The following is a 16523-nucleotide window of genomic DNA, read 5'->3' on the forward strand; positions in this document are numbered from 1 at the left end:
TGAAAACAGACTCAAACAGATACTTATATACTAATGTTCATAGCAGCATTATTCACAAGAGCCTACTGATGTTGAAGCTGAAACTCCAATACTGTGGCCACCTGATGTGAAGATCTGACTCATTTGAAAAGACCCTGATGCTGGGAAAGATTGAAGGTGAGAAGAGAAGGGGTAACAGAGGATGCGATGGTTGGATGGCATCACCAACTCAATGGAGATGAGTTTGAGTAGACTCCGGGAGTTGGTGATGGACAGACAGGCCTGGTGTGCTGCAGTCCATGGGGTTGCAGAGAGTCAGACACGACTGAGCGACTGAACTGATCTGAAAGATGGAAACAATCCAAATGTCCATTAATAAATGAATGGATAAACAAAATGTAGTATATAAATACAACGGAATACTAGTCAACCTTTAAAATAAGGAAATTCCAATACAATTCATGCTACAACATGGATGACCGCTGAAGAGTAAAGTCATCATTAAGTCGTGTATCATTCCACTTACACTGGGTACCTAGAATAGTCAAATTCTGAACAGAAAGTAAACAGTGCTTATTGGGGGCTGGAGAGAAGGGAAAATGGGAGAGTTGGTGAATGGGTACAGAGCTGCAGCATGGCATGATGAGAAAGTTCTGGAAATGGATAGTAGCAATAGTTGTAAAACAATGTGAATGTACTTAAGGCCACTGATTTGTACACTTAAAATTCAGATCTCACCCCTATCTCTCTGAATCAAATTCTCAGGGCTGAGGAAGATAGAGTCCAACCCTCGACACCTATAGTGGTGATTGTGATGGAAAGACAGAATCAAGAATCACTAATCAACGTAATGCAAAAGGTGCAGGTCTAAAACTCTGCATCCAAGTTTAACCAGTTAACAAAGTCCAAAATCTTGCTACATAATTAGAAAACATATTCTGAAATTACCTGGTCCAAGCAATCCCCTATTGTCAGGAGAGAAGAATCACTTCTACAACAATATGTACAGGTGTCCACCAGGGTCTGCATAATTGCCTTCAGTGATACGACATTCATATCTTTGTGAAAGTGTGAACTTTTTCTTTGTTTTAAAACTTCAATTGTTCTGTGTTATATTAAGCCTAAACTGACTTTATTGTTTGTCATACTTATTAGACTAATTCTGCCCACTAAAGAAACATAAAATACTATGTGACTAATTTGTGAATTTCTTTTTTTTTAAAACATCAAATAAAATGACAGCTGGTCAACCCTTGCCAAGTTCCATATATCTGTTTCCCTCAATTCTTCATCACGGGACTTGTTTTCTAGGCTCTGCCCTACTTCAGCTGTCTTCTACCAGATACACTTTCACTTACCCATTATGTGAATCATCTCAAGTCCAGATTTTCTAAAGACCCTAGTGCACAGGTCCCCAGCCTTTGGGATCTAATGCCTAATGCACTGTGGTGGAGCTGATGTAATAACAGAAATGCAGTGCACAACAAATGTAATGCACTCGAATCATCTCAAAACCACCCCCACTCCCCCCAATCCATGGAAAAAACTGTTTCATGAAACCAGTCCCTGGTACCAGGAAGGTTAGGGACCGCTGTCCTAGTGCTTTCCATGCATTAAAAAGTCTGTGCAAAAAGAAACAGAATATTTATATATGAGTTTTATTTAACTTCCCTCAATAACTTAAGCAATTAATCCTGCAAATAAATATTTAAAATTCTTCATTCTATGAAGAACCACCTTAGCTTTCTCAACGGACAATTACAGGTGTTCTATCCATACCTCCTGTCATGACTAGGTGTCATTTTGAGATTTGAATACAGCCAACTACAAGAATTTTTTCCCTCACGTGTCACTTCTAAATCAAACAGTACTTTTTGTTGTTGTTTAGTCGCTCTATCGTGTCAGACTCTTTGCAACCCCATGGACTGCAGAATGCCAGGCTTCCCTGTGTTTCACCATCTCCTGAAGTTTGCTCAAAATGGTATTTTAAGATACAAATAAAAAATTAAATTAAATGTACTTTATTCTACCTACCAATTATAATATTTACAAATGTCAGTGATTTATGAACCAATAAATTTTGGGTAAAGTCTTCCAGAATTAAAACCAAGATTAGATTCTTTTGAACACACCAGAGATTAATAACTAGTTTTGAAATCTTTCAGATAAACTAGAATTTATTCTACTTTTAAATATTAAAATAATACTTACTTAGCTAAAAAATATATATTTTAGAAATAGTGTTGTATTTTAAAGAATGGCATTATCATTTACTAAGAAATTCTTATAAAGAATACTATATAATTGGATAAGTATTAATGGTACTCCTGTGCTTTCCTAAACTACAAAATTTTGAACTTATATTACTTTGTGTTTGAAAATTATGCACATCTCAAGGCTTTTAGAAAAGCAAACATTTACAGGAATAAAGAATTCATATTTAAATATTTTATAATGATAGATTTAAAAAACATTTTATACACATATTTTATTTACAAACTGGCAAGTAATTAAGCAGAATCCCAAACATCATTTGGTATAACTTATCAAAAGATAGATTTTTGTTTATAATAATAGCTTTTTTTAAGGGTCCAATATTTTCTTCTTTTGAGAAGCAAATGTACACTATGAAAACAGTTAGCATGTCATTGACATAGGAATTATGTAGTTTGTAATCCATATTTATATACTTTAAGTATATTATCAACTTCTTTTGAAATACAAAATAGTTCAGATTACTTGATGCAATTAAATACTCTAGAATTAGAATCATTTAAGATACAATGAAAAAGGAATATATACATATTCCTTGGTAGTATACACACACATGTAGTATACATATATATACTTCATGTATATACATGTGTGCATTTATGTGTGTGTGTATGCATGCATGCACACACTCACTCACATACACACACACACATACACACACAGAGTTTTCTTACCCCTGAACTTATCTCCAGGCCTTTTGGCTGACTTTGTTGTTGCTTATGATGTCCTGTGAGCAAGCCGCCAGCAGTAAGGTTTGGAAAGCTCTGAAGATAAGTCTGTGACCCTGAGAAATTTCCTTCTGCCGTTCCCACCAGTGCTGGCTGTTTCTCCTGAGTGCTACCATGCCCTGGCCCAGCGTGTCCAGCAATGTGCTGATTTGGAAGGAATGGTAACATGCCCATGCCAGCTGTTACACTTGTTTGAGTCGGAATCAAATTAGATGCTGCTGTGAATCATAAATGCAAAAAATTTTGGTTAGATGAGGCTTATTCACAATAGTCCTTTTGATTTTGTCAAGTTGTAAGCAAAATGTGCAGAAACCTATTTTTTAATCTATTAGAGAACAGTTAAAATTAAAAGGTGAGGTTAAAGGTTGTAAATTAGCAGCATCCTGTATGGAAAAACAAAAACCTCTAATAGTAATCACGCTTTTCCTATTTCAGCAACTTTCAGTATAATCTCAAGGATACTATACTCTTTCATTCCAAGTTTTAATTGTACACTTTAAAGCTGACAGCAAAATTTATGTACTTGTTTGCATTTAAGTTATATCAGTGCCTTTAAAAAAAAAAAAAAAAAAAAAGCCCAGTCATTGTAATTTTCCAGCTTCTATGTTTGAAGGGAATAATTAAATAAGCCTTCAGTAAAGTGGCAACATTCAAAAAGCATGTAATAGTTTTGATTATAGAGCATTGTCATAGGGGCCTCCGAAGGCTCTCCTTAGTTCTGAGTGATGAAAAGGCATAATATATACAAAAGAAATACCCAATTTAGTGAGTCCTGTGTCTACCATTTGAGGGACTATGACTTCTTTGAACTTTGAGTAATAATCTCCCACCTTCTGCTACGAGCTGCAAGTTTGTGTCCCCCTTCACCCCAAAATTCATAGGTTGAAATCCTAACCCTTGATATGATGGCAGAAGTATATGGAGCCTTTGGGAAATTATTAGGTCATAAGACATTGGAATTAGTGCCCTTTTAAAAGAGAGAGCTAGCTCCATAGAGCTAGCTAGTCCCTTCAGGATGTGAGGATACAATGAGAAAGTGCCATCAGTGAACAAGAAAGTGAGTCCTCACTAGACACAAAATCTGCCAGTACTTTGATCTCAGACTTCCCAGTCATTAAAACTGTAAGAAATAAATTTCTGTTGTTTATAAATCAAATAAATTAATTAAAAATTCTCTGAGAGTCAAAAATTATTAAAGTTACATTAACCCAATAATTATATTTAGTCAGCTGACTTGTACCAACTCATGAGTCAAATACACTGTCTCCTCGCAGCTCCTGAGTTCAACATCTTTGCACGGGTAACCTGAAATCAGCCTTGGTTGGACTGTTTACGAACAAAAGTCCACAAATACTACAAATCAAGCTCAGAGAGTTGGTTTTTAACTCAGAGAGTTGGTTTTTAAACATCAGCACACCACTGGTTTAAAAAACATCAATATATGTGAATGGATAAGCACCAAATGAAAGTTTAATACATGAAAGTTTTACATTTTTATTTACAGGGATTAACAAGAAATTCTGAAAGGAACTGAAGTTTTAATAGGAAAACTTTGAATCATTTCATTTTTTAAAAATCTATAGGTCAAAGCTAAATGAAAAGAACTAGTTTTGATAACTATTATAATTAAATCAAAGTTATACTTTAAAAATTTTCTAAACAAATTTCTTACTTTTAGTACTTAATATTTGGAGATAGATTCTTAGTTCTATTTTTGAGCAATATATTTACTTGGACGCTTGTAATTTTCAGTGTTCTTAAAGCAGCAATGCTGAAGCAATTGGCTAATTATTTAACCCAACATAAATAATAAATATCTGCATAAGCTTTTAAGCATACAAAATTTAATTTTTAGGACTCATCACACCATAAAAATTTCTATACCTGACTGTATACTGGTTTAACTTTTGCCCAGTCAATTTCAATAGTCTGAACTGATCATTTAACTATTTTACTTGGCTTCATGTACAAGAGTTTCAACAACTTAAAAAAAAAAATCACTCGTGATGGCTTTTCTCTTTTTTTCCCCCTCAGCGTGCTCACTTTGAACAAATTTCAGTGAAACTTCAAACTGAAAATGCCTTTCAAAATCACACTCAAGTAAGAAATCTTGGTATACTACCATGGTGTTATTCTAAAAAGAAAAATAATTGTTCTGTTTAAATTTGTCATATTTTAGAAGTACATAGTACACATTATTTTTTTCTGCTACTATGTTGGAGTTCCCATTTTAAAAATTATACAAATAATCAAACTTTAACTTTACAATTACCAGATATTTCTTAATAATCAAACTTTAAATTTATAATTACCAGATATTTCTTAATAAAAGCTAACAGTTTCTTCATCTAGGCAAAAGTTACATGGATCACTCTGCAATGTGCTGTCAGCCCAGTGGGCAGCATGTCAGTCTCGATGCATCTATGTCTTTGCCTCATGCTTCTATGAATCATCATCAAATATTAAAGCATATCCAACAAAGAAAGTCTTATCTTGGCATAGAAGCAAGTCCATCAATACATAACTTATCAATAGTATTCTAATGTAAAAAATAGAGAAGCCCAGAGGGCTCTTGAAACTTTAAATGATTAAAAAAACTCAAATCTGACCTTCCTGTAAATACAAGTGGAATACAGGTACACTATCTTTAAATCTCAAATCTGACTGTTTACTGACGTCTCAGCAAAAACACATCATTTACTTTTATGTGCTTCTCCAAGATGGCCCAGCTCTGTTTTCAGTGGAAGTGGTGACCCTATCCCTACGGCAGTCTGAAGTACCATAGCTGGGGGTTCTCCAAGTAAGCCTGGTTTCTGCAAAAGAAAAAAGAATTTTGCTCATGGCAGCAAGATATAATCTAATAAAAAAAACTATACATGTGAAAATTCATAAACCACCTGACCAACAGCATGATTACAGAAAAGGGGTGAACTCATTTCAAAATAAAAAATTCCATACTTACATTATTAGTATGTATATTCTCAAACTTCATTAGCTGTTGCTGAGCCAGTGGTACATGAGAAAGATTCTGAAGAAATAAATTAGAAGTATTACCCATAAGTGAGCTCTGTGAAAATGACAAAACATTAAATTAGCTTAATTTTGAAGAGGTAATTGTTGTGTAACCCAATTCATTTTAAAGTTAATTCCCCTGTTGATCTGAGCACTAGCAACAGCTTCTTATCCTACTTTCCAATTACAGGCAACACTAATTAATTATGTCAGTAACATACAAGATGTGACCATGTAGTCATGAAACTAATTCCACATTTCTTCCTTCTTTTCTTTCATCCTTTCTCCCTTTTCCTTGCTCCCTTCTGGCTTTGATATCAGTATCTTTCAATCATTTATTTGCTCATCTTATTCATTCAGCAAAAATTTTTTGAGCACTTCTATATGCCAGGCACTGTGCTACATAGAGAGGAAAACAATATGATCTGCCCTCATGGATCTTATAGTCCCCTGAGGAAGGGAGACATTAATTATAAAAATACACAATTAATAATGGTGATGAGTGTATGAAGGAAAAATACAAGGAGTGATGAAAACAAAGCGTGGTGGAACTTGATTTAGACTGATAAATTCAAGGAAGGTTTCCCGGAGCAACTAACTCATGCACAGAGATCTGAAGGCTGCAGAGAAATAACTAGGTGAAGTCCGGGGAAATGAGGTGGTGTTGGGATAGGAAAGATTTCAAGCAGGAGGAACAGCAAGAGCTAAGACCTAAGGAGAAGAGAAGAAAGGCCTTCAAGGACCAAGAGCAGTTCACTATAGCTGGGACAGGGACACCTAAGGCATATGAGAGGCAGGGGAAGCCAGTTTGGACAGGCTCTCAAGGCCATATTAAACAGTTTGGTCTTTGTGTTAGTCGCTCAGTTGTGTCTGACCCCACGTTGGGGCCCGTTGTGACCCCACGGACTGTAGTCCACCAGGCTCCTCTGTCCATGGGATTCTCCAGCCAAGAATACTGGAGTAGTCTGCCATGCCCTTCTACAGGGGATCTTCCAGACCCAGGGACTGAACCCAGGTCTTCTGAATTATAGATGGATTCTTTACCATCTGAGCCACCAAGAAAGACTTCCTTCAGTCTTTATTTTAAATATTTGGTCTTTAAAGTAAAATGAGTATTGTCAAACTCTGGACTCTTCTCCCATATCACTTTAAGTGAAAGTGAAAGTGAAGTCGCTCAGTCGTGTCTGACTCTTTGCGACCGCGTGGACTGTAGCCTACCAGGCTCCTCTGTCCATGGGATTTTCCAGGCAATAGTACTGGAGTGGATTGCCATTTCCTTCTCCAGGGGATCTTCCCGACCCGGGTCTCTCTCATTGTAGACAGATGCTTAACCATCTGATCCACCAGGGAAGTCCTATATCACTTTTAATCTTACTGTAATTAACTGTTTGTTTTCTCTATTTGCTGAAATTCTATAAGAACAAGGACTGTGAATATTTTGTACAATGCTATAGCATAAATAGCTAGCAGAATTTCTAGTACATGTTCAGTAAATGAATGATTAATGCATAAGGTCCTATGTTAGATTCTAGGAATGAAAAATAAATAATAGGCCTTTCCCTTAAAAAGCTGGATTTAGCCACCATACGATTCAACAATCCCACTCCTAGACATATACCCTGAGGAAACCAAAATTGAAAAAAACACATGTATCCCAGTGTTGACTGCAGCACTATTTACAATAGCTAGAAGATGGATGCAACCTAGATGTCCATTGACAGATGAATACATAAAGCAACTGTGCTACATATATATATATATATATATGAAATGGGATACTATATAGATATATTTATTTATACATACATACATACATATACATGTATATATATATAATGAGATACTACTCAGCCATAAAAAGGAACACCTTTGAGTCAGTTCTGATGAGGTGGATGAACCTAGAGCCTATTATACAGAGGGAAGTAAGTCAGAAACAGAAATATAAATATTACATACTGATGCCTAAATATGGAATCTAAAAACATGGTACTGATGAATTTATTTGGAGGGCAGCAGTAGAGAAACAGACATAGAGAACAGACCTATGGACCTAGAGGGGAGAGGAGGAGGGAGAGGGTAAGATGTATGGAGAGAGTAACATGGAAACTTACAATACCATATGCAAAGTAGATAGCCAATGGGAATTTGCTGTATGATGCAGGGAAATCATAGGGCTTTATGACAACCTAGAGGCTAGGATAGGCAGGCAGAAGGGATGGAGGTTCAGGGGGGAGGGGACACGGGTGTCCCTACTGCTCATTCTTGTTAACATATGACAGAAAACCACAAAATTCTGTGAAGCAATTATCCTTCAATTAAAAAAATAAATTTAAAAAAAGTTGGGTTTAGGAACAGACATTCATATACTCAACCTACAACAACCATCTATTTCATATTAATATTAGGTTTGATTTTTAATTATGCTTCTATATAGATATAGCCTTAAATAGCACCTGAAATTAGTAGGTTGTATTTATCTACAATATTAGGGATATTTACGTACACAAACATATTTAAAATACTTATCTGAAAAAGAAAAATATTTTTCACTCATATAAAAATTATCTTTAGAACACTGATTTTTTAAATTAATTAATTATTTTAATTGGAGGCTAATTGCATTACAATAGTGTAGTGGTTTTTGCCATACATTGACATGAATCAGCCATGGGTGTACATGTGTTCCCCATCCTTAAACCCCCTCCCCCTTCCCACCCCTTCCCATCCTTCAGGGTCACCCTAGTGTACCAGCCTTGAGCACCCTGTCTCATGTATAACACAGATTAAGCTTTAAGAATAGAGCTATTGTTCATTTATTTTTCTTTCTGTAAGTTTTTGGGTTAAAACCATGTAAGACTTGCTTTGAGCTACTGATTTATTTCTAGAAAAATATATCACAAAATATACCTCTTCACTTCTTAATGTCCTACAAATAGGAATCAATAAATATATAAGCTATGATGCTTTGAGTACCATATTAAGTTCTGTTTTTATGTAGGTACATTTATTACTAAGAACTTTATTTAAAAACAAAATACTCATTTAATTCCTTGAGAACTTTAAGTGTTAAGAACAAACAAAATATTCATGCCAAATTTTTTATGTTTCAATACACAATGCTATTTATATACCTGATGTGCTTTATTCAAATGTACAAATGCAGGGGAGATGGATGGATTCATCAGGTGTGGCAAGCTGTGAGGTGTTCCAAGAACTGCTTTAAGAAAATAAAAGCAAAAATTTATCTTTATGATATACATATATGGAATTAAAAATAAACTCCAAAAAGGGTAGATGAATATTACTTAACACACTTAACATATTCACTGGAAGTTCAATGATATACTAATCTTGTCATTGTACAAAAAGTGACAGGTTTCTTTCCTTGTCATTCAACTCTAGAATTTAAAATTCCAGTACCTTCTGTCTCAATGGCAAAACACCAAACCTAGGCCCTTCTCTTTAGCACTTAGTGCAAGGAAACTAATTATATCTTTTAATAAATAGAATACTAATTAAACCCATGTTATCTGCTCAGTGTTTCTGTCAGTTTTTTTTTTTTGGTATTTTGGCAGAGGGTCAGGATGGGAGGGGAAGGAAAATATACAATCCTATTATTAAAGCTTATAATCCAATTGAGGAGAGAACACATTATATTAATAGGTACAGGTAAACAACACTTCATAACAAAAAAGAATACTGTACATAGTTGATAAATAAATGATAAGCATGCTTTTTATCAAGTTTGTCTAAGAGTACAAATACCAGAGTACGTATCAGAAGAGACATTTTAAGAATAGACAATATACACACAAAAAGACTCATGAGATAAAAAATATATGAAGCAATTTCATCTAATTATTAGATGTAGGTAGTCATAATATACAATTAATTAGAATTACAGAAGGTCAAGCTTAGAAAGTACTTCAAAAAGCATATAATCCAATGATGAAACATATTTGAAATTTATACATAACATCACTACAAATTCATTTTATGATTTAAAAACTTTGTTTCAAATCTTTGTTACTTATTGAGACAGATCATTACATCTTTGGAAAACTGACCATTAGAAAGTACTTTCTTTAGAATAAACCAGTTTCCTGATAGGTGATGGGAAAATTAAGATCATCAGAATAAGTTGCTAGTTAAGGAAAATACTGTTTATTAGAAAAGAGGGATAATGATGGTCATTTCATAAATAGAAAAGGATCAAGGGGATGCAGCAATCATGTCTGTGTACCTAACAAAGCTTCAAAATACATAAAACAAAAATTTCTAGAACTGAAAGGAACAGGAGACAAATCCACAGTTATGATAAGAAGTTTCAAAACCTCCTCCCCTCATTTTTCAGTCATTGCATTTTGTTAAAAAACATTAAAAATTTTTTCACAGCTTTTAGTGAATATAGTATTTCCCAGTTCAAAGCAGTAACAACCAGAATTAAAATGCTCTGAAAATGTTCACAGTCACACATCTAGCTGCCTTTGCCCTTAGATCTCGGCGAGGTCTCCCATTCAGCCTTTTCCTCCCCTCAATAATTGATAGCATGCTGTCGCTCTTTAGTTGTCCAATCATGTCAAACTCTGCAACCCCATGAACTGTAGCCCACCAGGCTCCTCTATCCATGGGATTTCCCAGGCAAAGTATCGGAGTGGGTTGCCATTTCCTTCTCCAGGCGATCTTCCCGATCCAGGAATCAAGCCTGGGTAGGGTTTGATCTGTCCACGGGGTCGCAAAGAATCAGACAAAACTGAGCAACTGAGTGTGCATAATTCATCATGATAACAGACCAAAACTAAAAAGGCCACACTGATGATATCAACAAATGGAGAAAAGCAGTAGATAAATTCCAGAAATTATGATGATAAAATTTCTCAGCAATATAGGAATAAGTTCCCAGCTTGGAAAAAGAAATCTGTAAATTAAAAAATATAGCTAAGATAATGCTTAATAATAAAAGAATGAATGCTTTCTCTGTAAGGAAAGGAAGAATGAAGAAGGCAAGGATGTCCACTCTCAAAAGTTCAGTGCACACATTTTCCTGAGATTTCTATCAACCGTAGTAAAGCAAGAAAAATAAAAGGTATACATACTATAGAGGAAGAAGTAAAACTTCTTGTAGATGACATGATAGTCTATACAGAAAATCCTAAGGGCAAAATCTGCTAGAAATAAAAAGCAAGTCTGCATGATACAAGATAAATATACAAAATCAGTTGTACTTGTATATGCTAGCAACAAGCAACAGGAAATCAAAACTTAAAAAGTAAAACTATTTAAAATAGTATCAAGAATATATAGAGAATGTAGCAACAAAAAGAAACACAATTCTGTTTAAAAACAGGCAAAGAACTTGATTAAGCATTTCTCCAAAGACAACATAAAAACAGACAATAAGCACAAGAAAAGATGCTCAACATAGTCATCAGGAAAACTCAGATCAAAACTATGATGAGTTGCCAGTTTATTCCTATTTGGATGGCTAAAATAATAAAAGCAGAAAGTAACAAAAGTCTATGAAGACATGGAGAAATTGGAACCCTCGTACACTGCTTTGGAAATGTAAAATGGTGCAGCCACCGTGGAGACAGCTTGCCAGGTACTCAAGTTCAACAGAGAATAAGCATATCATCCAGCAGTTCTAGCTCTAGGTATACACCTCAAAAGAACTGAAAACAGATGTTCAAATACTTGTTCATGAACATTCATAGACAACACTCTCCATAATAGCCAAAAGGTGAAAGCAACTCAAACTGTCCATCAGTGATGGATGAATAAACAAACTGTGGCATATGCATACAGTGGAGTATCATTCAGCCACAAAAAGGAATGAAGAACTCATATATATATTACAGCACTCAAAAACATCATGCTACATGAAAGAAGCCAGACACACAGTGACTTCTGTTTGCATGAAACATCCAGAATAAACAAAAGTGTAAAGACAGAAAGCAGACGGGTTGTTGCCAGGACCTAGGCAGAGGGAAAATAGGGCGGTAACTGTTTAATGGGTACGGATTTTATTTTGAGGTCATGAAAATGTTTTTAAAGTTAAGCAGAGTTTGTGATTACACAACACTGTGAATGTACCAAATGTCATTGAACTATTGACTTTAAAATGATTAATTTCATGTTATGTGACATGTGCCTCAAAATTACAATACAAAATAGTATCAAGGAATATGAAACACTAAGGATAAATCTGAAAAAAATGTGTCAGATTTATACCCTGAAAACTACAAAACATTGTTGATAAAACAAAAGAAGATGTAAATAAATGGAGAGATATATTTACGGCAAATTGTTGTCAATTCTGCACAAATCAGCATACAGATTCAACACAATTCCAAATTCCCACCAGACATTTTTCACAGAAATTGATAGCTAATTCTAAAATTGATATGCACATACAAAGGACCTAGGAGAGACAAAACAAATAGAAAAAGAATAGAGTTGGAGCACTTACACTGACTGTTTTCAGGACTTACTATAAAACTATCAAGACAATGCAGTATTCGTATAAATACAAACATTTAGATCAATGGAATAGAATAGGGGTCCAGAGACAGAGCCCTATATATACAGTCAATTGATTTTTGAAAAAAGTGTCAAGAAATTCAATGAAAAAGGACAATCTTTTTAAACAAATTATGCTAGAACAACTGTAAAAAAATATTAACCTGGACCTTTACCTCATATTGTAAATAACAATTAACTTGAAATCATTTATAAACCTAAACTTAAGAGGTAAAATTATAAAACTTCTTGAAGAAAACACAGGAGGACATTTTTATTATCTCGAATTTGGCAAAGATTTTTTAAACATGACATAAGAAATATCAATTAGAAAATAAAAAAATAATAAATAGGACATTGTCAAAATAAGCAATTTTGTTCTTCAAAAGATATTAAGAAACTAAAAGGACAGCCTACAGAGTGGCTGCAAACCCAAATATATCCAATAAAGGACTTGTGCCTAGAATAAAGAATTCTAACAACTTAAGAAGACAAACAGCTTAATTTTAAAATGTACAAAATATTTCAAAAGATATATTAACTAAGGAGATATAAAGATGATAAATTAGTACATTAAGAGATGTTCAAAACCATTTCTCAAAAGGGATATTTAAATTAAAACCACAATAAGATATAAACCAAACAGAAAGGCTAAAATTAAAGGATCAGTATGTCAAATGTTGGTGAGGACACTGAGTGAACTACAGCCTTGGACACTGATGGTGAGAATGTAAATTGGGCAGAAAACATATTAGAAAACAGGTGGGGGACTTGCCTGGTGGTCCCGTGGTTAAGACTCTACTCACAGTGCAGAGGGCCCAGGTTCTATCCTGATCAGGGAACCAGGTCCCAAGTGCCACAGCTAAAGACCCTGCATGCTGCAACAAAGACTGGAGATCCCATGTGCCACGCTAAAACCCAGTGCAGCCAAATAAAGAAAGGAAAGCAAATGTCCAGAGCAATTTTATCTGTAATGACCCAAACAGGAAATAACCTAATGTTCAACAAATCAATGAAAGTGCACATTGTGGAACAGAATACTGCTCAGCGTTACCAGGGAAACAAACTACTGATAACATGAAGCAACATGGATGAATCTCAAAATAATAAGCTGAGGGAAAGAAGTCATACAGTACATACTGTTTGACTCCATTTATATAAATTTCCAGAAAATACAAACTTTAGTGACAGAAAGCAAATCAGTAGTTTCCTGGGGATGAGGAGAAGGGTGGGTTACAAAGAGGCAAAAGGAAAGTTTTGAGAGTAATGAATATCTTCATTGTTTTGATTATGATGATCATGGGTCATATAAATGGCAAAGTTTACCAATTTGTACAATTTAAATATGTGCAAATGACTGTGCCTCAATTAAACCTCAATAAAGCATGGTGAAAGTGAGAGGAGAGTGAAAAAGGTGGTTTAAAACTGAACATTCAAAAAACTAAGATCATGGCATCTAGTCCTATCACTTCATGGCAAACAGATAGGGAAACGTGGGAACAGTGACAGACTTTATTTTCTTGGGCTCCAAAATCACTGCAGATGGTGACTGCAGCCAAGAAATTAAAAGACACTTGCCCCCTGGAAGAAAAGCTATGACAAACCTAGACAGTGTATAAAAAGCAGAGACATTACTTTGTCAACAAAGGTCCGTCTAGTTTAAGCTATGGTTTTTCCAGTAGTCACGTATGGATGTGAGAGTGGGACTATAACAAGGCTGAGTGCTAAAGAATTGATGCTTTTGAACTGTGATGTTGGAGAAGACTCTTGAGAGTTCCTTGGACTGCAAGGAGATCCAACCAGTCCATCCTAAAGGAAATCAGTCCTGAATATTCACTGGAAGGACTGATGCTAAAGCTGAAGCTCCAAGACTTTGGCCACCTGATGCAAAGAATTGACTAATTAGAAAAGACCCTGATGCTGGGAAAGTTTGAAGGCGGGAGGAGAGGGGAATGACAGAGGACGAGATGGTTGGATGGCATCACTGACTCGATGGACGTTAGTTTGAGTAAGCTCCGGGAGTAGGTGATGGACAGGGAAGGCTGGCATGTTGCAGTCCATGGGATCGCAGGGTCGGACACGACGGAGCAACTGAACTGAAAGACACTAAAACTACAATTTAGACTACAAGTTACAATATTTACATTATACTGCATTTTTTTTAAGGTAGTTCAAAGGTCTGGATTGAAAAGAAAATATCAGTATGGTTCAAGTAACATAAAGTGGGTGTGGGAGGAAAATCAATCTGATGGTTGTGCACAGATTAGACAGGAAAGAAGGCAGACAAGAAAGGTAGTTAAAAATTTACAGACTAGATCATACATAACTAGGTATGTACAAGTCATGCAACAGGGAGGTAAAGGAAGGAGTTTAATCAGTAAACAGTATTTAAGTACTTTTTACTCTAAATAGCAGGTCTGTTCCAGGTGCCTGAGAGGAACAAGACACCTTTGCCTTTATGGAGCCTTCTCTGTTCTAGTGGAAGAAAAGGCAATAAACAAGTAACTATGAGTCAGTTACTTGAAAAAAAAAAAAAAAGATACAATGAGCAAGAAGTAATGCAAGGGTTTAAATACAAATATATCATATAGGCATACTTTAGAGACATCAAAGATTTGGTTCCAGGTCACTCCAATAAAGTAATTACTGCAGTAAAGTAAGTCACATAATTTTTTTTGTTTGTTTCCTGGTACATATAAAAAAGTTATGTTTACGCTACATATCGAAAACAATATATATACACCTCAGTTTTAAAATGCTAACCATCATCTGACAAAGCAGTGTTGCCACAAACCTACAATTTTTTAAAAAACACAGTATTTGTGAGGCACAATAAAATAAGGCATACTTGTTTATATATGTATCCTACAATAAAAAGATAATCTCAGAGAATTATGACCCTTTGTAACTATTTTAGTTTGCTCAGAGACCTCTGTGAAGAGTTTAGGATATAATAAGGAATATAGTTAAAATACAGTAATAAACACAGTAAGGAAAAAACAAATGAAACTTATTGATTAACAAGATAGTTTGTCTTTCCTGAACACCAACAAACTTTCCACACATTCTCCAGAAGCTTTGCACGTGTTCAAATAAGGTATTTAACCCTCTTCGCTTCCCATTCTAAATAAAGCAAAAGTTATCAGTATAATACTGAAATATTCTTAAAACTGTATAAGTACCACTAAAGTGAAAAAGTATAAATCTCATATGGTCATATACCAACCTGAGGAGAAAAGCAGAGGGGGAGAATACATATCCTTAGATAAAAAGAAGAGAAAAATTAATTTGGGGGAGAAGTTACTAAAGATAGCCCAGGTGTGAACTATTACTTTCTAATAGACCCACAAGTGTAATATACTTCTTTAAACACTGATACAATCTTGGACTGCATTAATAGAACTATAATGATGATAGGAAGGAAATCCCACTGCATTCCGCAGTGATTAGAACCCATCAACAGGATAAATTTGTCTGTGTACGCCATTCTGCAGGGCAACCCAGATAACCTATCTAGGAGAGGAAACCTTGCTGGGGGCTCTGGAGAGCATATGCTATGACCTGTTGTGGAAAGTCAAGTACAGAACTATAGTTTATGAAGAGGTAGAAGAGGTGTATAAATCAAACTATACTCAATATTTTGTAATAACCTAAGGGAAAAGAATCTGAAAGAAATAGATACACATGCATAACTGATTCACTGTGCTGGATACCTGAAACTATCACAACACAGTAAATCAAATATACTTGAATAAAAAAGTAAAATTAAAATAAATAAAATGGTTCTAAAAAGAGACTGCTATTTATATTTTCATCTTAAAATATAAAAATATTTAGTTTTATCAATTCTTAATATATGGGTTGACAAAGGTACATTTATGTAATTGACACATAAGTGATATGTAAACTGTATATATTGGGGTTCCATTAAAAATATACTTTACTGATAGAATGTATAGACAAAAAATAAACAAAAGGAGACCACTGGTCTGCGGAAAAGAAGACAAAAAA

General features: G+C 34.8%; 1 protein-coding gene across 1 annotated transcript in view; it reads right to left on the bottom strand.

Moving 5' to 3' along the window:
* Positions 1-16523, bottom strand: part of RAVER2 (ribonucleoprotein, PTB binding 2) — a 150149-nt gene that overhangs the window by 64032 nt on the left and 69594 nt on the right. The window contains exons 6-9 of the mRNA XM_052637256.1: positions 9125-9210; positions 5944-6048; positions 5683-5794; positions 2928-3199 (exon numbers count right to left, since the gene is read on the bottom strand). Of these exons, the coding sequence (XP_052493216.1) occupies positions 2928-3199; positions 5683-5794; positions 5944-6048; positions 9125-9210 (575 nt within the window). The remainder of the gene's footprint in view (positions 1-2927; positions 3200-5682; positions 5795-5943; positions 6049-9124; positions 9211-16523) is intronic.

Source organism: Budorcas taxicolor, chromosome 3, assembly GCF_023091745.1.
Source record: "Budorcas taxicolor isolate Tak-1 chromosome 3, Takin1.1, whole genome shotgun sequence".
Lineage (NCBI taxonomy): Eukaryota > Metazoa > Chordata > Mammalia > Artiodactyla > Bovidae > Budorcas > Budorcas taxicolor.